Source organism: Sturnus vulgaris, chromosome 8 (assembly GCF_052056855.1).
Source record: "Sturnus vulgaris isolate bStuVul1 chromosome 8, bStuVul1.hap1, whole genome shotgun sequence".
Taxonomy (NCBI): domain Eukaryota; kingdom Metazoa; phylum Chordata; class Aves; order Passeriformes; family Sturnidae; genus Sturnus; species Sturnus vulgaris.
The window spans coordinates 1,187,506-1,210,393 of record NC_142250.1 but is presented as its reverse complement, the minus strand read 5'-3'; the positions used below and the strand labels follow the sequence as shown (position 1 = coordinate 1,210,393).

Sequence of the window (22,888 nt, the reverse complement as noted above, 5' to 3'; positions counted from 1 at the left end):
CATTTGGGAAGTGGCTGATTAACAGCTCTCTCTCAAATTTCATCCCATGCCTGTTGAGATCTACTGCATGGCTAAAAGCAAATGCTTTTCCTATAGTTCCTTGGATTTAGGATATTGTATGCCAGCAGCCTAGGAGACCCTGCACTTCTTCATTTATAGTACCAGGAGTGACTTCTCTTGGATGGAAATGGAGGTACCTGCATAGTTGTCAGCTGATTTTTGGACTTCATTTCAGCCTAGCTTCTCTAGATCTTTTTCTATGAGGAGTGAACAATGGAGTTCGATGTGAAAGAGCTGGTGGTCACTTTCCATGAAATCAGTACTTTGATTGCAGAAAAATGTCATTCTTGGCCTTAATTGTTCAGCCAGATCTTGAGACAGTGACTTAAAGGACATCACTAAATCCCAATTCTACATTTCCATCTTCTTTCTGAAAAGAAAACTAAAACAAGGCTTAAAAAAGAAAACCATCTCTTTGTCTTTGGTCACAAACAGCATTTATTGGCATTTTCCTTCGAGTGGATTAATTTCCAGTTGTTTGTTGTTCCTGTCTGACGTGCTACTCTTTTTTCCTTAAGTGCATAAAACAAAAGGGAAGAATATAATTCTGGATAATTGCATTTCTGATCAATCTGTATGATCAGAAGGCTGGCAAAATAAACAATTGAACCATCCCCCTATCATATTAATACAAAAAATGTGCTTTAGTCCTTTCAAGATCAGCTCTTCTCGTGGTTGTTTTCTAAGCCTGTGCTGCCAATTGGCACATTTTTCTTTCTCTTTGAGTATGCAAAGAAAAGAAATGTCTTAAATCAGACAGCTGTGGTGCTTAGTAGAAGACATTAAATAAATGATTCTAATAGCTGTATTTACTGGAAAATCTCTGCTATCTTGGGTTATTTTAATTGTCTTTAATCATTGTTTCATTATCAGGAGAAAAAACAAAGGAAATTTATACAAAGATGGAAAAGAATGATAAGTCAGCTACTTGACTTGGAGCTGTACTCGGGAATAATCTAGGATTATCTTTTGTATCAAGTAGCAATGTTTCTAATTTTTCCTAAACCCTGATATTGTATGGGAGGAATTATCAGTCTGTATAAGAAGATAAGTGGCAAAGGAATCCCTCCCTTCATTTTCTTTAATATATTTAGCTCTTTGCAGGAGAAATGAAGAATAATAATCAATTTTTATTCCATGTAAATAAGAGAAAATAAGAAATATAATAATTACATACACCCTGGCAGCAGTTAATGGAAAACAAAACTGGAGCCCAAGGTAAATCTCTTCTCTGGGAACTTGATTAGTGCTTCTTTTCTGCTTAATACAGCAAAAGAGCACTGGATTATTGAGGTGCCTTTACTGACTGTGCACGTGTACACATGGACAGTGCACACAGGAGACAGCAGATGCACATAAGCCAGAACCATTTTGGTTTTTTAATGCTATTTCCAGTCTACTGCTTGCAGTAATAGGGAAAACTTTGCAAAGATCTTGTAGAATGTGTCAACTGAAGGAATCCAAACAATGAGCAGGTAAAGGAAATGTGGAATGCTGTGTGACAGCTCAGAGCTATTTGCTAGGGAGGTAAGGTCACAATGGCATTTGTGATGTGTCTTACAGCTGCCAAGGACATGCTTAGCTTTCAAGTAATCAGGAAAAACTTGATTGTAATTTGAAATACAAGAGGCCTAATGATCTTTTGGATTCTGTCAGCCACCTGCTGTACATGAGAGCAAGACTTTGGAATGAAATGGACTGGGATGGTGTAGGTGATGCTGACAGATACTGCCAGGGCTGTTAGCAGGTTCTTACCTGTCCTCCCTTGAACAGCTGGGGAACAGCTGGGCAGATTGTGCAGATGAAGAATTACCCTGGATCTCAAAGGAAAAGCAGAGTGCTGTTGCATATGAGTGAGCATGCAAAATCAGGGTAAGGCTGCCAGGTCCTGAGGCTGTTTGGCTCTTTTCTTATTGTGATCCTTGGAACACCTGCCTCTCTCAGCTGTAAGAATGGAAATTCTGTAGAGCAAGACTGCTCAGGGACTGCTACCTCCAAGTCCTTCCCAGGAAGACTGGGAACAGCAGATTTGAAACTTTCAGTTTGGTCCCAAGGCTGTCTTACAGAGCTGCCAGGGCATATGCCTTTGTTTTGTCAGAAGATCTGTTGTGCTTTCTCTGTTACCATGGAAGATTCTGTTTTTGATAAATTGGCAAAATTTAATAGAAGAAAGATTCCTCTGGAGAATCTCCAGCTGTATTCCTGATTTCTGATGTTGTGCTTCAGTTCTTGCCATGTTTTCCAGTTAGTCTGTAGCATTGTCAATGCCATTTTAAATGTCTAATAGGATTATAAGCAAATAGTATTTCTCATTCCCTCTTTCTCTCATTCCATGTCTGGATGAAATGTGATTGGCAAAGGTCAGATATTAAAATTATTTCCTTGGCATTTACTCAGATGCAGATCTGGTAAATACTATTACAAACCTAAATAGCTATTACAACTTCAGTAAAATAGGGAGGCTGAAAAAATAACCAGGAGGAATGGGTTTAGATTTTTGTTTTGATCACCAATTAAGGAAGGAAGTTTTATTTTTTTGTCTTCTAGCTTATTCTTGTAGTGAAGAGTCTGTGTATATCTGTGATACAGATCTGTAGGCCAGTCTGTAAATCTGGAATCATCCACTGCTGGCAATCAGCTGAAATGTGATGCTGTCCTCCTGTTCCCTGTGGCTGAGGAAGTAAATGAGGTGGAGAAAAAATGAGCAGTGTCCTGGGATTGCTCTGTAACACAGCTCCTGTGGGACTCCTGGGGCATGCCATGCTGGGAATGCCATGCTGGGCATGCTGTGCCTTCCCCTCAGGCCTCTGGGGCCTGGTGCTGCAGAAACACAGATTTTTTTGGGGTGGTTTCTAGGCCAGAATGCTCTTTGCTCCTTTGCCCAAATACCACATTGTGAGGCAGGAGTGATGCAGCAAGGCACAGTCTGATCAATTGTCCCATCAGCACCAGAGGCTTCTCTGCTCCATTAGAACCTGCACATTTAATAGTGAGGAAAAGGGTGGGAATCTGAGCACTGAGAGTCATTTAGAAGGAAATAATAGTAGGGAAAATAAAGATCTTTCTAAATGGGGGACAGGAACTCAAAATACTCTGTCCTTCCTACCTGCTTCAGGCTTCCTGTGAATAGTTAGCTAGGAAAAACAAATGCAGTCAGTAAGGGAAAGTGATTATGTGCCAGAAGGAGTTCAGGAATATTTAAGAAAGGAGTTTGTGAACCATTGGCCTTGACTGTAAAAATCTGTGAGGAATGAGTATTTCCAGGTAACAAAAAAGCCAGATTTATCTTAACAGATGAATTCCCATATCTATGGAATTTATAGGTCAGTCCCTTTAACTTGGATAACTGTGGAGAAACTGCAGGAAATGCTTATATAATCATTTCCTAAAACTGCTCAGGATAAGAAGGTGGTTCTGAGCCACAAGCATCTATTTCCAAAATATATTTTGTCAAATACATGCAGTTCTTTGACAGAATAGCTGGCTGGGGATTAAAAGGGAAGCTGTAAACTGATAAAATGTTGCACACTGAGAGGATGTTTTCATAAGCAAACTTGAGAAGTGCAGTTATTGTATTATGAGGTTTCCCTCATACAGGTCACTAAAATACCAGTGTTCCTAGTGAATTGGTATTGAATCCATTGCAGGGATAGCTTAATGAAGTGTGGTTCTGCAAGGACTGGCCTGGGACCCACATGTATGCTGTATTTCCATTAGTAATAAATGAAATTAAGGTAGATAAATGGCTTAGGGATTGAAGAGTGGAAATAATTGAGAATTTGAATCTTGCTACCCTAGTGAAACTTCAAAGGACTGTATAGGTCAATAAAAAGATTACACTTATTTTATTTTTTACATTTTTAATTACTTTTTTAAGTTTGGAGAAATGGTCTGAAATCTGCAGATTGAAATAAGTGCAAACAATTACCCTTGGAAAGAAGTTCACTGTATATGTAAAAAATGCAGCATTTGTGGCTTCACAGTAGTACTGCTGTACAGCTCCCAGTGCCATATGAAAATCAGAAATGAAATGAACTGTAGGACTCAGCTCAGCAGGAAATTTTGGGCATCACAGCTTAAGAATAACAAGGACTCATAAGCAGAACGAAATGAAGCAAGGATTTTAGAACTTAGAAAAAGTAGGAAGCAGCTGACTGAACTGAGTGTGTAACTTAGGAAGAGGTGGAGGAGAAGAGGAACATGCTGATATTTTCAGATATGGAAGAGGTTTTTAGAAGGTTTATGCTGTTAAATTATTCTCTGTAACTGTTCAGAGGAAGACAAATGCAATTGGCAGAATGCAGAATTGTGCAGTATTGGGTAAAAAACCCAAGCCTGTAGATGAGCAAGCACTGGAACAGTTCCCTTGGGGACCTTGGGGACCTGGTGATGCACCCAGGTGACACTGCCTGGGCTGCCCAGCATCTGCTGGGAGCACTGGGCTGCACAAAGTGACCGTGAGCTCCCTCTTAGCCCCACTCATTATTGCCTCACAGTTTTAAAAAAGTAATATTCCCAGCCTTCATACTGCATTTTCTTCCTGCAAATTGCTTTTTTCCACAGATTAGTCTAGGTTTGTAACAGTGAATGCTTTTTCTATGCAGTGATCAAAACTAGAGTGAAACTTGGTGGGGCTTTTAGGTTTCCAGGCCATCTACAGATAATAATATGTCCTTTCTACAATTTTGTGTTCAAGCATCTGAGGAAGGCTGGTGAATAAAAGAACCTATTAATAGTTGTAGGCATACTAGGAGTTTATTTTCTCCTGAGCTATTTGCATGAAAATAGTACATTTAACAATGATTCAGCTTATCGTATCAGCAGGAGTTTTTGTATCCTGACAAATTTATAACTACATTAGAAAGATTTATCTCAATTTAATATTTCAGGATCTACCTAAGCATTTTGCATCCTATAATCTGTTCATAAACTGGAACTTAAATACAAGAAATAGAAAATAGGAATTTTGCTCTACAAGATTAAAACTTAAATTGCATTTGTGTAATGTAATATATGAGCTATTCTCTCATACTAACATGTTTTTCTGAGGAGAATGGATATGCACTATATAAAAAACCCAACCAACCAACTCTTTTTGTGATTTGGTAGTATGGCAGCTATCCCCAGTAAATTCCTAGTGTTAGGATGAAGCCAGGTGATTTTGTCAGGGTTCTAGAGGAGGCTCTCCAGGACTGATGCAAACCTGGGTGCTGCTGCACGGTGTCGGACTGGGAGAGAAGGAAAGAGGCATCTGCTCATGTCGGGATAGAGGTGAGAGGGATGCAGCCCCTGGAGTCACTTGGCCATCTGAGGTTTCTTCCTCAGAAAGTTGCTGTGTTCCATAGAGGCTTCCTGTTCTAATAAGGGGGGAGCTGCAGCAAATCCAGCTTTCGAGATGGAGGGTGCCTCTCCTGCAGGCAGCTGAGAGGAAACGCTGGTGCTGTCCCTCCCAGGAGCCTGTCACTCCCTTCCTCATCCTGAGCACAGAAAGCTGTTGGTGGTGATGGCATCTGTGGGACTGGTTGCTCTGCTCCACTCCTGAGGAGCCTGTGCCAAAGAGCAGGGAGGGCTCTTGTAGGAGAGCTGTTGGCACGAGTGTGTCTGCAAAACCAGGCCAGGTGAGCAAGGCACGGTGTTGGAGCTGTCTCCTGGAAAGTCCTTTGCTACTCGTGGCTTGCTTCCACTGACTGGAGTGCAAGAACAGCCTAAACATTGTCTTTGTAAATAGAAGACACAAGACAGCTTTGTAAGTTCTTCCAGAATTTTTACTGGTGCTTTAGGTATAAAATGATGGATTTATTCTGGAATAGGTGGTAGTTGGTTTGCCTCATCTAGATGAAGCAGCTTTTCTTCCCTCCCTGCAATTGGGTTTGGTGGTTGTAAAGGAAGAATGACTTCATTATGTGTTGAACTGACTTTTTCACAATAAAGTTGAGAATCTAAAAGCATACTATCAAATGTCACTGTTTTATGTGATGTATTTCACAGTTTAAAATACAATTTTTTCCCAGAGTTGAAATTAGAATTGTTGACATTAAGGAAATGAAAATGATTGATGGCATGGTTTTACTTGACCAGCTGCTAATGATTTCTCACTCAATATCTCGTTAGCTTGTGCTGAAGTCATACATATGGCAACCTAGAAAATAGCCTGAAGTTCCTGAAACTAGAAAGAAGAAAAATGCAAGTTATTCTGGAGCTTTTTGCTCTATGAACTGTGATATAAAATGTGACTTTTGATGTTCTGGGATGGTGTGATCGATAGCATAATTTTTGTTATTAAATTGTTTACTCTTTACTGAATGTTACAGTGCATTATATTTTGGCTCAGAGGCAGGGAGAAAGGTCACTTAATTTCCTTGTTGGCCACTGCAGCCCTTGCTCAGGTGGAGCAGGCATTTTCGTTGGGAACAGCTGAAAATGCTCATCTGAGAGAAACTTCTGGAAATTCCTAAGCTGGAGACTGGTCTCTCTTGGTGGAGAAGGAGGGGAATATTTCTGTGACTCCTGAGGGAGTTTTATCAAGTTATGGTATGTTAAAAGCCTTGCTGAGGGTTCTCAGCCTGAGACCAGGTTTGGAGGAAAGGAAGGTGCATGGTGAGCAGGAGAGGCTTGGCTGAGGAGCAGCACTTGGATTTGCACTTCTTCCTGTCCCTCAGGACAGCTGTGCCACTCTGGCAGAGTGCAGGAAAGCACAGCTCTGCTTCAGTGCCTCTTTGATTCTCTCAAGGACAAGGTGGAGGGGGGCAGTCTCCCCATAGCCACTTGTCAGTGACACAGAATCTGAATCCCTAAATCACTACGTGGGTGAGTTGGTTTCTTCACTGTGAGGAGGAAGGAGAAACCCTCTACTGGAATACTCACTGAGTACAGGGAATTGCTGGAGAAGCTGCAGGTGAGCATTTAATGATGAGAACAGGCAGGGTGTTGTGGCTATGGCCTGTGTCCAGCTGGGACTCCTACTTATCTCCTGTACAAGTGCAGAAATCCTGATACTTGAAAATACCAAATCCTCTAAAGGCACTGGGGGAACTGCAGCTGGCTTTAATGGGAGCACAGCATCACCTAGTTTCAAGGAGTTGAGCTCAGCCCTTGGGGCTCTTAATACTTTTTTAAGGAGTGTGGTCTGTATTGAATATTTTATGCTGTTCTTTTTCAGTTTTGCCTATATTGCCTGACAGCCTGCTTTAATATAGTGTCTCACAAACGTCATTTGAAAAATATGCTCAGTATTTCTGTTAAGATACAGTCCTAGTTGCATCTCCCAGTTTATTTCTTTGAATTGTGCTGTGGTTTTGATGCTTCTGCCCACTTTTATATGTAAAATAGAAGAATTTCTGCAAAGCAGTGAAATTATGGTTTGACCTAGTGTTGAAGCTGAGCAAATTAGCAAAAGAAAAACTGTTCATATCCTCACACGTTTTTTACAAGTACTTTGTGGGAGCTGAAATTTCTGACCAGGACTAGACCGTGTCTCCTTTGGCCTCAGACTGCATGTAATTATTCAGAGTATGCCATTTCTCCTTATAGGAAGCCTTATTACCCACAGGCAGATATGATCTATCATCTGTTCCTGCAACAATTCCCCTTTTCCCACTACCCTGAAAGAAATCAGAAAAGATTTATAATATTCTGCAGCCCATAAAACCTGCTTCATTATCCTTAAATCACATATACCTGATTGCAAAGCTCTTACTTTTATAAAAATTTTGGGAGCAGAATATTTTATGGAGTTTGTGTTTTACTAGAGGCAAAAAAAAAAAAAAAAGAATTTTTTAAACCTAATTTTTTGCTGCAAATTAAAAGCTCTTTTAGAAAGAATGAAAATGATGGCTCTACCTTGAGATGTCCAGACAGAAGGAAGTATTCAGGCTGAAGTGATGACCTCAATTTGAATGATGCTGTCTGTCTCTGTTGTCACTGTGCTGTCCTGATGTGACAAACCCCTTCGTTTAGAGCCCTGGCAGGCTCTGTTTTTTTTTTTTTTGTTTGTTCACTCCCCTGCCCCAGGGGATTCCATTTGTTTTCAGACCAGCCATTGGGAAGGAACAACTGGATTTGTGCCCTCCCATTTTCATTCCTTCCCGTTTCCTTCCTTACCTGAATCCATTACCATGATGAACAGTTGGAGTTTTATCAAGTCTTTCTTCACTGACTCCTTGGGATCTTTCTTTTCCATCAGCATCTCTATGGTTTTCCCTCCTTTTTTTCCATTTTACACATCTATCCTTTCTCCTGCTTAGATAAAATGAATTTATTTTTCTTCAGGAAAACAGAAAAACAATTCAAAAAGTAAAAAAAAATAAGAGGAAACAAATTTCCTTCACACCTCCAGGCTGTTTTTCCTGAAGGTGTTTTTCAGTGAAATTCTGGTTTATTTTTTGACAGCTCTAGTGGGGAGGCTGGCTTTGTGTGAGAGGAAACTGTGAGGTTCCCAGGGGTTGTTATGGGGAGTTCCCCCATTTCCCCTCGTGCTTCACTGCTGACCTGTTTAACCCCTTCAGTCAGACACTGAACTGACAGAGCAGCTCCTGCTATTTCAGCTTAGCTAACCATTGATGCTGCAACATCTGTAATAAAGATTCTGTATTTATAATGCTTTCTTATTTTTTAAATGGTTTTCCAATGTTACCTTTATTAACTGATAGTCCAGAAAACTGTGATGTTAATGGAAAAATCCACCACTGAAGCAGAGCAGTGATCAGCTCTTGATGGGCAGCATTTTATGTCTTTACTGCCCCATCTAACTGAATTCATATTCATATGAGCAATACATTGGTGTCTTGGCATATATTATTATTTATTAATAATTCCACCTTTGATTTACTTTTCTACTTCCCTTGACTTCTGTGGAGTCCTCTTAGGTGAGAGGTCATGAGCAATGGTATTTTAAACATGAAAGCACTTGATTGAGGGTCTAATACAGATCTATGGGAGCCTCATTACATTTATTTGCCTCCCAGAGCAGCTGTGCACATCTGGGTCTGTCTTTTTTTTTTCCTGGGGTCAGTTACTTTTAGTTCATGTCTGTGAGGCCAAGTTTTTTGTCCCTATTACTGACTGACATTCAGGTTCTATTTAGTGATCACTGACATGTCCAGGAGAAACTTGGTACTAAAGGAAATGGAAATGGTTTTCACTTTAGGAAACGTGGATCCCATTCTTAAGTGGTTTGCCTGTGTATATCCGGTCCAGACTTGAATTTAATCCTTCTCATTTTCTGTTTTATCTTGTGCCTTATTAGCCTGTACCTCCTTTTAAAAACCAGCCTTAAATATCTTCTCTTTGAGGTCCATATAAATTTTGAAAATACATTTTCTTTTTTGTTCCTGCAGCATAACTTAGTTGCATCTATGGTATTTATAGCTCCTTTCTTTACATCCTCTCTCAGGAGTAATGCTGAATTATTTCTGCATTTAAATCTTCCAGTTTTAGCAGTGTGACTATTTTTTTGGTAACGATTGTATTTCTGTGGCATTAACAATGCTCCTGCATAAATTCCCCTCCTACCTCCTATTTTGTAAAAGAAAAACTTACACACAAACTCTCAAAACAGGTCATTAATGCTTATTTCTGGGAAGCAAAAAAAGCCCAACATTTTTTAAAGGATAATTTTGGTTTATAGTACAATCTCCGAATGGAATTGAGCAGTATAAACCAGCGGGTATTTGAATTTCTTTGTGAAAGCAAAGGTGGAGCCTCAAAATTGCTGAGGCACGGTGCAGGCAGGTAGGGAAGGAAGGAGTGCCAGGGTGTGTGAGTGTGGGAGAGGACACTGGCAGCTCCTCCCTCTGGAACCACGGCGTGGCTTCTGCAGTGCACAGCACAGATCTTTCTGGTTTTTAATATCAATAAAGGGTTCTCAGATTTTGCACTTTATTTTAACCCAAGAAATCTACCAAAGGAATCCTCCCCGACTTGTGCTTTTACTGCTTTTACAGCTGCAAACGAGGCACACCTACACAGCTGTTTGTGCTTTGAGATGGGGAGGGCACCGTGTTCATCATTCCACACATCTGTAAAGTTTCTGTTACAATCACTTGATGAAAGTGGGGTGAGGGCAGTTCATAGTGACGTTTGTTAATCGTCTCTCTTCACGGCTCTAGCGTGCAAGGAGATTATAAAACCCCCAAAACTTTACATCACCTTGTGTAGTGGTAGAATAAGAAAAAAAAAGAGCTTGATTTTTTATTAGCATATTCTAGCATTATTCCATTTATGAGTCTATATTTGCAAGAGCTAGTGATGAAGAAAAGGAGTCAGCATGTGCTTGGTTGGCAGCAAAGTTGCTCAGCTCTGGAGGTGACAATACCTGAGAGGCATTTCCCTCCAGGATCTCAGTTGGAATAATTCTCTTCTGCTGCTGGCAGTCTCAGTTGTGACAGCTAGACTTTGGAGAAAGAGCTAGGCTGCAGAAGGCAAAGACAAGTTTGAACTGTCTAGGTAATGCTGAAGCAGAAGACAAAAATAAATCTTGTTCACGAATCGTGTTTGCATATTCAGATACACCATTGATAGCTGTATTTTTTCCTTTCCTGACAATGAGAATAAGGCTTTTGGGCAGAGGAGGCTGGACTAATTGTGCAAGTTTACAGGTTCTTTAAAAATAAAGTTATCAACAGCAAGACATAAAAGGGAGGTGCATCATTATTACTAGAAAAATAAATCACTTTCATGATTTCTTTTGAAAGCATAAATTACAACAAACTATTCAATATGAATTGTTCAGTTAATGGCTTTCTATGCCTCATTTATGACACACTCTTGTATAAAACTACTGAAATTATTGAAGTGCACAGTGCTGCAGAGACACATCATTTTCTTTTAATGAGTATTCTCAGCAAAAGTTGATGAGGTTTTGTTCTCTAAGAAACACAGAATTAGTGTGTAACAATGTTTAAATTATTGGGCTTTGAAATATATTTCATTGAAGCACTCACTTCATGATTAGATCGTAGATGGAACTATTGCTGAAATGCATCCACCTTAAAAGTCTGTTTCTTAGGGAATACAAAGTGTGAAATACTCTCTATAAAAGCTGGAAGAAGCATACTGTGGTGTAATTAATGCACGTGGAATTCTGGTGTTTATTAGGGACCATCCATCCTGTTCGTGTCAGCTGACCTAAGGCACTTCATAGGGCAATCAGCACACGTTACTGTTAATCCAAAGCGATGCCACACTCATGCAGCCCTAATTAACTCATTGTATATTATCAGCGTTAGGGGACTTGGAAGTGTCCCCTGTCAGCTGGGCGTGCTGAGCTCTGTGCCACCGGCTCGTTGCTGTCCCCAGCAGGCGCCGCTTTGTGCTGCTGCTCCTCCGTGGCTGCCATCTAACGAGGCAGCTCCGAGTGGGTTATTTGCATTCCTAATTGATGGTGATCAAGTAGAATAGAAGCTCCGTGCCATGTGGGATTTTCACACTTGTACACACTGCACTTCAGCTTACATACGAATTCTTGGCAAAGTTCTAGTGGTAAAATATTCATTTCTTGGGGGCTCATTAGAATAACATTAATCATTGAACTCTCATTATGTTCACCTTGTTCTGAAACTTTATAACTGAAATTAATCAGGTTCTGTAATTAGGTAGAACAATAAAATGGAGCCTGGCCTTGTTATTTTATAATAGAGCTATTAATTCAGTCAAATGTTAGTTTTTTTGAGGAATTGAAGGAACATCTGCTTTTAAGTATGGATCATTATGGTCAAACTTGTACCTATTAGAGCTTCATAAGTATCTTTCTGTGTTGAAAAATGTTTGCAGTACTTCTGACAAGCAGGTTTATTGTTTGTTTAGTATTGTGATGGACTTGAGAAACCTGGGTAAAAACGTTTCTCCTTTCTGGTTAGCTGAATCCTGATTATAAGATACACACTCCCCCACGCTCCCGAAGAGAAATCCCAGGGTTTCAGGTGAAGCCTGCCCTGGAGAGGTGACTGGGGGGCTTTCAGGGGAGGACAGCTGTGTGCCTGCCCCACTGTGCAGCTCTGTGGGTTTCAGCTCCCAGCTGCTGTGTGAGGCTGCCTGTGCCCATGATGTGACCAAGTGAAATTGTTACACTCAGCCTTTACTGTCCATTTGCCTTTAGGGAGCCCAGCCCCCTGAGACCTGTGCAAAACTGGAGCAGAAAGACTTTTCCCTCAAGGGAGGAGGATCAGGCTGCAAGACATGACTTAAGCTGTACTTTTTCACCTGCTCCATGGGGTAGCAGACCATTCTTGCCACCCCAGCTGGGAACTGAATCCAGCTCCACATGATCATGTCATCAATTGCATTTACCACCTTTGAGGACCTTCATTGCTAGTGTAGCAATATCCAGAATTTATTACAGTTCAGTGACACTGGAATCCTGGCTTATTTCTCAGGTCATGGTGTTGCCCTTGCACTTCTACTTTTGTTTTTTTTAGCCTGTATGTTGCAATTTTTTGCACAATTTCTGTTCTCATGTCCAGTCTGAGGATTGGAAATAATAAGAGATAAAACATGCCTTGAGAGAGAAAGAGAGAAATGAAGGGATTCTGAGTAGAGCAAGGCTAGTACACAGCTTCTGAGGCTGGCATTTTCCATTTGTTGTGTGCTACCAAAAGAAGTCTGATTTTTATGATGTATGTCTGCAAACTGTGTATATTTTGGGGGTTTTTATGTCAGTGGTAGCTCTCAGATCACTTGAGAATAGTAATGCAAATTTTTGTAACTTTTTAATTGAAGCAGTCATTTGCTTTCTTGTATAGATGGTGTTTGCTATTTATTAAATTTACTGTCTTGAGATACATGCAGGCATTTGTCAAATGAGTCATTAATCTTTGTGGAGACAGGACCTGCAGTCAGATGCTTGGGCTTGCTTTGCTAATGGGTGTTTGAGCCGTGTGCATTGCTGTACAAGCATGATCCACTGATGGATGATGGTGGGAATTTGTTGCTTGGAGCTAGATTTATTTTTAAAATTGTCTGGGGTTTTTCGTTGCTAGAGGTTATATTGTCTCTCAGTCTGTATTTTGCAAGCATAATGACTTCCCCCAGCTTTTTCTTGGTGAAGGGACCTGCCAGGGTCTGGTGGTGTCACTTAACTGAGACAGAGGTGGATGCCTTTGGCTGCTTCTGTTCCTGGTGCATGGCTCCTATTGCAAAGGGAAATGATCCATGACAGTGACCCCCTCTTAATAAATACTTGAACACCAGGCTCCTTTCTTCTTGCTAACTTAGCTAGAGGGCTGGGGCTGGATTGGGGATACTGTTTTGTTTTGTTTTATCCATGAAATGAAAACATTTACTGTTCCTATGCAACCACAGTCAGGACACAGCTGGCAACAATCTGCTGGCAAGCAGCTGTACACAGGCTAACCTCAGAATTCAGGAGTGAGTCTTTTTTTGGGTTAGCCCAACCTAGGGTTTTTCTAAAGAGAGAAAGGTACCTACCTGCCATCTGGATTTCTTGAAGACATCCATCTTGCTGAAGATCACAAATTTCAGGCTGATGTAGTCCAAGAAAAAAGGATATCCACTGAATATTTACAGCAAGTCATGTTTTAATTGGGATTGGGGTGAGCACACACCCCCTGCTGCTCTGGGCCCTGGCATGTTGGATCCATGGAGTGGCACTGGAGTGACCTGCTGGGGTTACAGAGAGCCTGGGAAGTGATTGTGAGAGCATGAGGAATCTGTCAGGGGCTCATTCTGTGACTCTGCCGTTTGTCCTGTGCCATGTGGGTCTGCAACTGGGAGTCTTTGATTCGTGACTGAGGGAGAGAAAAGGGGAAATGCTGCTGTGTATGTGAGTATCTCCCCAGCCCCCGGGCTCCACAGTGACTCCTGCATGTTCGTTGGCAACGGACAATTAGCAAAATGGATTTTCAAACTAGGTATTTGAAGGAAAATTCTAGCACTGTGGAAAGTGACCACAAATTCAAGAGCCAGTGTAGTGAAGAAATACAGAACTGAAGTGTGCAGGTCTAAGAGGTGTGTTAAAAAAACAATTACTGTTTTGAAGAGGAAATAATTTATGCAAAATATGTTACAAAATCTGAAGGCTAATAAATAAGCAGTACAATGTATTCTCTTTTGACAACTTGTTTCCACTTAACAGGTACTGAATGCAGATTGATTTCTTGCCGTTTTTTGAAGCTAATTTTCATTCTATTCACCTTGTTTTGTACAGTTGCCCTGTAATTTTAAAATTCAGTCTTTTGCTTTGAAGCTACATGAAAATACGGTGGGATAAAGATCCAGAAAAATAGATTTGTGGTTATATAATTTCTCTTTATTATAAAAAAGTTGCTTCACCATATGAAACTTATTTTTTTCCTATATTTTGGAAGGCTCGTGTTCCCATTTCGTTTTTCACAGAGTCAGCATGATATAATGTCTTCCTAATTTCTGTAATCTTTTATGATTACAGGGTAGTGGGTAGTGGTATAAAAAGTTACTCTCATACAGTATTGAGAAGTCTTGAAGATTTAAAACCAAAGAATGGGGTATAAGAATGCTTCAATCCAGGTATTAAATGATAGACAAATAAGCAATGTAGTAATTGTTAAAGACTTAATACTACATTAATTTCCTTTTTCTTTAAAGGTTTTGGGTTTTTTTTCTTTGTTTGCTTTATTGTAATGTTAAAGGACTGTAAACTTTTACCATTTGTTCCAAATTACTACATATTTGGGATGTTTCTTTTGAGTAACATTTTACATTCTAGGACTTGTATAAGGACTTGTTTCTGTTGCCACTTCTGTCAGCAGCTGCCTGTGACAGAAGTGGGTTTTGGACCCCTTTGTCTTTAGGCAGAAATAAAAATGCCTGATTTGGCAGATTCTCACAGCAGATTTTGTAGCTGCCTGTTGAAGTCTCCTGCTCAGTGTCTTGCAGAACAGTGAGACTTAATAAAATCTCATCAGCCTTGACAAACAGTTGCATAACCAAGCTTTGTTGTTAAAAATCAGGCTGTATTTCAAGGCAACAAGTAAGTTTGAGGAGAATTAATTTTTTTTTTCTTTTCATTTCTAGGAAAACTTGGCTATATATTTCAATAATTTCTTAGAAGTTTGAATAGTTAAACCCTCCCTCTGGAACCAGTAGATAAAATTCTACACATTAAACACAGTAAAAATGGTGCATATTCTGCAAAGGACAGAATTTTAGATTAAAGTTGTCTGGGCACAAAAGCAGTAACAAAATGGTCCCTACAAAACAGAGTAACTTAATAACACAAGAAATAACTTTTTGTTAATTTGAAGCTTGTAAAGTAAGATGTAATTAAATTATGGTACTGTACATACCAGTTGTTCTTGGTAATTGAAACTTTACAATATGAAAAATACATTACATCTGTACAGTTTATACAGGTAGGTAGGATGAGCTTTGAAAAAGATTCGCTTCGAGGGCCATACTCTGAAGTCAAAAAAATACTGCACAACTGAACTAATTACAAATTGTAGACCGGAAACAATTAATCTTTGTGATTCTCTTTTAATTGGCACGGGGAGGCAGACTGTGCGGAGGAGGCCCGTGAGCCGTGCCGGTGCCGTGCCGCAGCAGCCCTATGGCAGCGGCCCTATGGCAGCGGCCCTATGGCAGCGGCCCTATGGCAGCGGCCCTATGGCAGCGGCTCTATGGCAGCGGCTGGCTCCGCGCTGCCGTCGTGATTGTGCTCAGCTCCAGCTCGGCCTCCAGCGCCGCGGCCGCTGCCTCCTCCTGCCCGCTGCTCTCGTAGGCTTTGTGGGCCAGCAGCTCGTGGTGCACCCCGCAGTAGCTCAGAGTGGGCTGCTCGTAGGCCAGGAACGTCGACACGTTCATGGACAGCGGGATCTGGGACACGACAAAAGGGGGACGGCAGCACTTAGCAAATGAATGGCGTGTTGAGAAACCGCGCTGCGTGCCCTCTGCTTCCCTGTCCTCTCCACCCAAACCCCGCCCCGTTCAAGCGCCGGGCTGTTTTAACCCTGCCCTCCACCACCTCGCATCTTCTACCTACGTGCTTGAATGTGTTTGAGAAGATTAAGATGCGCTTCAAGTTAAATTATCTTTCGAGTGTAATTAACCTCAGCTATAATCACTCTGTCAGAGAATATTGTAAATGAAATGTAAATGCTTTTCCGAGTGTGTGGCTTGAATTTGTCGGTGAGTGTGATACCTTTGGTCTGCTTGGAAATACAGGTGAGAGTTCCCACCACTGAAGTGCTTGGGGAAGGAGACCTCAGCCCTCCTGGCATTGGAACTAAACTGGGAACGTCCCCATTTGTGTCTCGTCCTTTGCAGCTTTCCTTCCTGTTTTCGTTCCTTGTGGGGGCTGTGTCTCAGTAAAATTTCTAGTTAGGAAGGATCTCCCGTTCTTTCAAATTAATAAATAATCTATAATGCCACAGCAATTGTAATGGTTAGTTCTCATCTCTGACAGCAGTTCTGGAGTAAAACCCAGTGCAGTGTTTAATTACCAGAGATATGTGAGCTTCATATTGTTTGGAGTTCAGGTTCAGATGAGCATCAGAAGCCCCAGCTTATCTGAGATTTACAGTTCAGAAACATTAAAATTGCAGTTTCTATTGTAGGAGGCATCTGTTCTGCAAGCTGAATTTCATTGCATAGTATTAAATTTCTGTGCAGTTAGGGGGAAGTTCCAGCAACCTTCTGTCTTTTCAGTCAGGAAGTGTAAAGCTCTGGACATACTTTACATAAGAGATGCAGCTAAAAGTTTGTGCTTACAAAAGTGTATGGCAAACTAGAATTTAAAAAAAAAAAAAAAATTCTGTTCAGTCCTGAAAAGGATGTAGTCCAGTGTTTGGATTTTTGTTTGTTTCTCTTTTGATCATCACTGGCAGTTGAAAAGTTACCACAGACTAAAAACAAAACGCCCTTTTTTTTTTTTCCCCCTTAAAAAAAAAAAAAAAAAAAAAAAAAAAAAAGAGGCAGCTAATTTGGGTCTGGTGTCTCTATAGCAATCACAGGGATCTGCAGGAAATGGGTTATTTTCTCCAGCCTGCAGGAGTGTATTTACTTCTAAACAGATGGGAAGTGGCTGGGGAGGGGAAGGCTCCGAGCTGCAGATGAATATCTCGGCAGTCGGCAAAGATGGCAAAGGGTCTTGCAGAGGCCTTACAGCATTTATTAAACTTCTGCTCTTGTGCCTGTGTTCTTATCTGACTGCTTGACCTTGCCTGAGCTTTCATAAGACACAAAATTGCATTGTTTTCTGAATGTATTGTATTTAGAATTAGAGGCAATATTTTCAGCCTCAGGATTTTGGTGTTTTGTTGAATTTCACGGCCGTGGGATGTTCACAGCTCTTGGGGTGATTTCAAGACTAAGCCACGGAATCCTGAGAATGAAAACTTGGCAAATAAAGGCATAAGGGGACAGCCACAGGTCTGGAGTGGCTTGAGAAAGTTATCTTGGGAAATTATGACAGGGCAATGGAGTATTTTCCATGCAGATGACAGAGCTGAAAAACAGATGATCATGAAGAAGAGAGCTGAAAATAAGTAAACCACACTGAAACAGGAGAATAAAACCAGCTAAAGGATGGAAGTGATGTTGTGGTGTGTCATTCTGAAAATGTACAGAACTACAGTGTAATGACAATGTCACATACAGAATAGGCATGGGAATGTGCTATATCAGCATATGGTCAGTATCTGAGAATTTCATCTATTTCATATACAAGTTTTGCTGTTGCCTTCAATTAAAAAAACGAGCAAGCCCTTGTAATACACACCAGGGAACTGTACAGCTTCTATGGACACAAATCCAAATGAAATGCTTTATTTGTGGCCAGGGGAAGATTCTTGTTATTTCGAAACAAACCTGATGCTTCACCATCCATCAGTTTGTCTCTGTCGTTTTTTTCTTTAGGAGTTTCAGGACAGGGCTATAATGTTTTGTACCTGCATTTACACCTCTTGCCTCTGTCCCCCTGCATTTCAGTTCTCCCTGTGATTGAGGCAGGTCTTGCATGTAACAAGTCCCTTAATTTCTCTCTAGAATGCCCTAGAGCTGTCTGATAGCCAGTTATGAACAGAAAATACCTATCTGATTATCATCTTGTCCCTTCTGTTTCACTGTCTGCTTCTTCAAGCACTTATTTACTTAAAGCTGCTGTGCTGTGAAACAAGGGACATTCTGTTAAAGGAGCAGATAAATCTGTATGAGCCAATTTGTGATGGTCATGGATTTAGAGTTCAGATCCTTCTGGCTCCCCAGCCAAGAAATAATTCAGCTGTGAGGGTAAAGTTACCAGAAGTTCCTTTTTGTGGTAATTTGCATACACTGTGAGGAGGCCACACTAAGGCAGAGGGTGCCTGGGGTTGAACTGCTGTCTCTTGAAAGTGCTGAGAAAAGATGGCTGCAGCACTCTTAAAGACCTCCATTTTCCTCCAGACTTCTCAGTTCTTAGGTGCTCTTTCATGTTTACATATTTCCACCTTTCCAAGTCCAGATTCTGAAGGCCTGGTAAGGGGCAGTGTGTTGTTGGATCAGCTGCTGAGAACTCAGCCAGTTTTCCTTGGCAGTGGCACCGATGAGTTCAGTGCAAAGGGAGAGATTTTTTTTTTTCAGGCTTTTTCCTGCTTCTTTCAAACTCATTTTCTGCTGTGTTCAGGCTGTATTAAAAATCTGCCAGAAGTATAAGCAGCAAGAATAGCTTTCACTGAACAGCAAAATTGTTCTTCACACAAAGGCTAATGCCCTCTTGGTGAGGGAGAATTGTGTTTTCTCTTCAAAGGGCACACCTGTCCAGATGTACCAGTTTTCAATACTGAGGAGCTCTTGCTTTTTCCCTGCTACACAGGCATGGAATGTTTCGTGTGTCCTGCTTGGCTTTGGCACTTTTTCTATTCTAACATATTAATCTGAGGTTAACTTGGGGTCCCCCATTGTGAGAAACAATGCAATTGAATCCAAATAGGTGTGTCAGACTGAAATGCACATTCCTGGCAGAGAAAGACCAGAGTGAGGAGCCAAAGGGCAGGTGAGGAACCTGAAATCCTTTTCAGTCTCTTAAAGCATCATTTGAGTCACTCTCAAGGGGAGGACCCGTTGTCTCCATGGCAGTATAAACAAAATAACCTCTTCCTGAAGTAGCTGCTGTGTCTGGACTTGGGTTGTTTCACTGCCTGAATGCCCTAGGCTTATATATTGATACTAAAAAAATCTTTACCAAGTGCATGATTAGAATTGTAGTCCATCTGTAATAGTCATCTTTCCTGTTCAGTGTTCAACATGACCTTTTAGCCATTTGTGATGAGGCACATTCCCTGGGACAGGGAGAGTGGTGGTAAAAAATAAAAATCCTATTGACAAACAGAGACCCGAACTTCTGAAGGTTTGCTTTGAATGCTGGACACTGGAACAGCAAACTGATACTTTCTGAGGGTTGGAAGAGAGTCACAGGGCATTCAACCACTGATAGGTTCCATGGGAAAACCAGGCTATTTTTGTTTTGTCAATGTAGATTTGATATCCTAAAGTAGAAGGTATTGAAAAAAAAAAATTCATCAATTTGCACATACTAATTTTGACAGTCACCTTTACCAGGTTTTGAAATTCCAGAGTGAACAGCTGCTAACAGCTGCTGAGCCCTTTCTTCTTAATTTTAAGGTGATAAGGAAGAGGAGAAAGAAGGAAAATGTTTTGTATTTCACTGGTTCAGTTCACTGGGGTTCAGGTTAAGACATAATGAGCCATGGTTTCCTAGTTGCTGGACATTTTGTCTTGCATGTTGTTAATTTTCCTAAAATTTGAATAGGGTGATATTTACTTAAGATCTTTCCTTCCTGCAAAGAATGTGACATTTGTAAGAGGAGAACAACTTGTGTCTTGATTAGCTCTAATTGCATGCTTGACTCTGAAAGGAGTAGGTATTACATTTTTTCACTTAGACACTTCTGCTTGCTAATAATGTTAGAAAAATGAACAAGTTATAAATACTGTTCTGCCTGACAAACTAAGTATCTCCTTGCTTTTTTCTTTATTTTTTTGTGTTCCTTTGGTTGCGTGGGTTTTTATTTGTTGCTTGGTTTTGTTTTGTTTTTAATTTGAGCAACCCGTAGTTTTGGATTTTTGTTTCTTTTTAATAGCAGTCCTTCAAGTTCTAATGTAGTAAAGTGAATTAAGGAAGTAGGTATGAGAGTGTGTGACTAAATAAAAATTAATCCATTCAATTGCTTGAAATATGCTTCATAATATTTAATAGAGGTGTACATTATCCTAAAGTAGCTCTAAAATGTTATTATAATTAGATCCGTATCTAACTGAGCACTAACCTTTTTAGGCTTCTCATTTGTTTTTAATTTGTATGCAAAACTTGGTGTTTATTAGATAGGCTCTGAAGGCATAATTACCGAGGTGTCATTTAAAAACAACAGTGCTGAACTCTGTGGGACTAGAAGTGAATCAGCACAGATAACAGCTTTTACTTTAGATGCTGAATAAATGATGGACTCTAATCAAAGTATTGCCTAGCAAGCTTTTGTTGCATGTACAAAAAGGGAGCTGCCTTTGTCTTAGGTTTGTGGGAGCTTGGAGAACCTGAGCATCCTACTGTCTCTTAGTTATAATTCTCTATTTAGCAATCAACAGATGATCTTAAAATATGAGGGAATGGTATGAATGAAAGCACATCCAAAAAGACACCTTTGAAGAGTGAATTGGTAGAGATGCCTCAGGGAATGTGTGTTTAAGCCACATGTAGGTCATGTGTGTATATTGTACATGCACACTTGGTAGGTGATGTGGGCCAGTGCACTCCCTTCCTTTCTCCTCTGAAAGTTCCAGAATGCTAAGAAGAAAACCAGTGAAATGAATTGGATTTATGTGGTAGATTTGTTTCATGGTTAGGGGAGGTCTGTCTCCCTTAAGCCAAAACCTCTTGTATCAGGAGGCAGAACAAGCAGTGAATTAAAGTTCTTCTAAACTTGTCCCAGCCAGGCTGAGGTGAACATCAGGGTGCCTTGTTCAGTAAAGAGCCTGGGGCCTGGTCATGCAGCAAGGCTTCCACAAACCCAGGGGCACACTTTGTGTTCTGGAGAGCCAGGTCTGTGCATGGTAATCAGCAATAATGAGCAAAACCCACTGAAGACTGCCAGGTGCAATATCCAATCATTTACAACACCAACTGCAGTTATCTTCACAGATTTTTATTAATTGTTCCTGTTTTGGTTGGTGGTTGAACTTTTTGGGCCATTGGTAGGCTCTAAGTAGAAGTTTTGTATTCCTCAGAGGATGGGTTCACATGCCTTGGGTAGGCTTCTGTAGAGTGCAATTAATATGATCTTATTTTCTTCTCTAATTATTTTAATGTAACAGGCAATTTTCATATCCCCTAAGTACTGTAACAGGCAATCTCATTACTTTTCATCAGGCTTGTTTACAGAGAAATAAAGCAGCAGCAGAATAAACAACACTGAATGAACCAGAAGCTGAAGTATTACCTACTCTGAGTATTCAGAGCCACAAACTCAAACCACAGATCATGAGTTTACCTTAAGAAAAGGAGGGCATTTTTATTGATATGGTTCTTTACTTTTCAGTATGTGAACAGTTGGGAATTTTTATATAGTTTGTGTATCTCACTATGAAGGTTAAGTTCTAAATTTAGTGCAAGCTGAAGTTATTAAACCCCAGTAAGAGGGGGTTTGGAAAATACCAAGGAACTTGATAAACTGATGACGTCCATATCTTCCTTTTAATGCTATGCCCTTTCTTACCTTCCAAATCTTAACCTTTCTTACTTGCTTTGTTTTGTAGTTTTCCCTCTATTTCTGTCTTGGGAAGGAAGAATCCTTCTTTTTACTGGCCATGTTAATAATTTGTGTAAGCTCTCCATCTTCCATTTACATTGATGTTGGCTGCCATTATCTATTATCTCATTCACCTTTGCTGTTCTTTGCAGTCCACGCTGTGCCTTTGGCTGCTTTTCACTGAGATGCCCTAATGCTCTCTTCCCTTAAGTGCTACATCCCAAAACAGGCTTTCAGATACAGGAGAGTCTGGTGGTGCTGAGACAAACAGTGAAACCACACTGTATGGCTCTGAATTTTGAGTGTTAATTGTCAGCCCTGGATACTGAAACAGTTCTGCTGCTGCCTGGGCTGTGACTGTGGCTCGGGGCTGTCCCAAGGCTGCTCCTGCCAAGTGCTGCATGAGCCCTGCCTTGCCTCATGGAGTGAGGTGACACCTGCACGTGTTTGGATAAAGTGGACTTCCCTGGGATATCATAAACCAGGGCCACAAGATTTACAGATCTGGAGGGAAGAGGGACTTGTGTTGTGTCTGAGGGCAAGGAGAAGGCCTTATTTACTCTGCTAGCTTGATTTTCCCAAAATTTAGTGTGTAGAAACTGAGTTGAAGACACACTATGTGTTTAATTTGTATTCTGTATTACTGGTATCTTGAGATTAAAATGGGGTACCAATTAAAAAACCCACAAAAACCAATCAAAAGCTGATATTTTCGATGTTTTTCTCCTGATTTTTCTGGAGGACAGATCTTCCTGTCCCACCTGCAGCTGACAGAATCCTGTCCACGGTGTTGTGGTAGCTGAAGCCACAGCAGTGGCTCAGCAGAGGTGTGCTGGCAAAGCCCTTCCTGCACATCCAGCCATTCTTAATTTCATTAGCTTGGCATGTGTCAGGCAGGACATTCTTCAGCCGGGGGGGGGCTGCAGTGCCATTGTTCTGCTGCCATTACAGCACTCCCAGCTGCCTGCCAGGGAATTTGAGGCATTCAGTGGTCAGGGATGCAGCATCAGGGACGTGCCCGTGTAATGTCCAGTCCCAAAGCCTTAGGAAGGGTTTAAAAGCACAAATAATTCCACTCCACTCCCCCCATCCTCCAG

At 40.8% G+C, this 22,888-nt stretch overlaps 2 protein-coding genes across 7 annotated transcripts in view; one reads left to right on the top strand and one right to left on the bottom strand.

Moving 5' to 3' along the window:
• The window catches only part of CTNNA3 (catenin alpha 3), a 369,305-nt gene that overhangs the window by 84,836 nt on the left and 261,581 nt on the right, over positions 1–22,888 (top strand). The window lies entirely within an intron of this gene.
• The window catches only part of LRRTM3 (leucine rich repeat transmembrane neuronal 3), a 72,838-nt gene continuing 64,251 nt past the window's right edge, over positions 14,302–22,888 (bottom strand). For all 4 annotated transcript variants that reach the window (XM_088168655.1, XM_088168654.1, XM_088168657.1 and 1 more), the window contains one exon: positions 14,302–15,867. Coding sequence is in view for 3 of the 4 variants with exons in the window: in XM_088168654.1 (XP_088024780.1) it covers positions 15,670–15,867 (198 nt within the window). In the remaining variant the exon portion in view is untranslated. The remainder of the gene's footprint in view (positions 15,868–22,888) is intronic.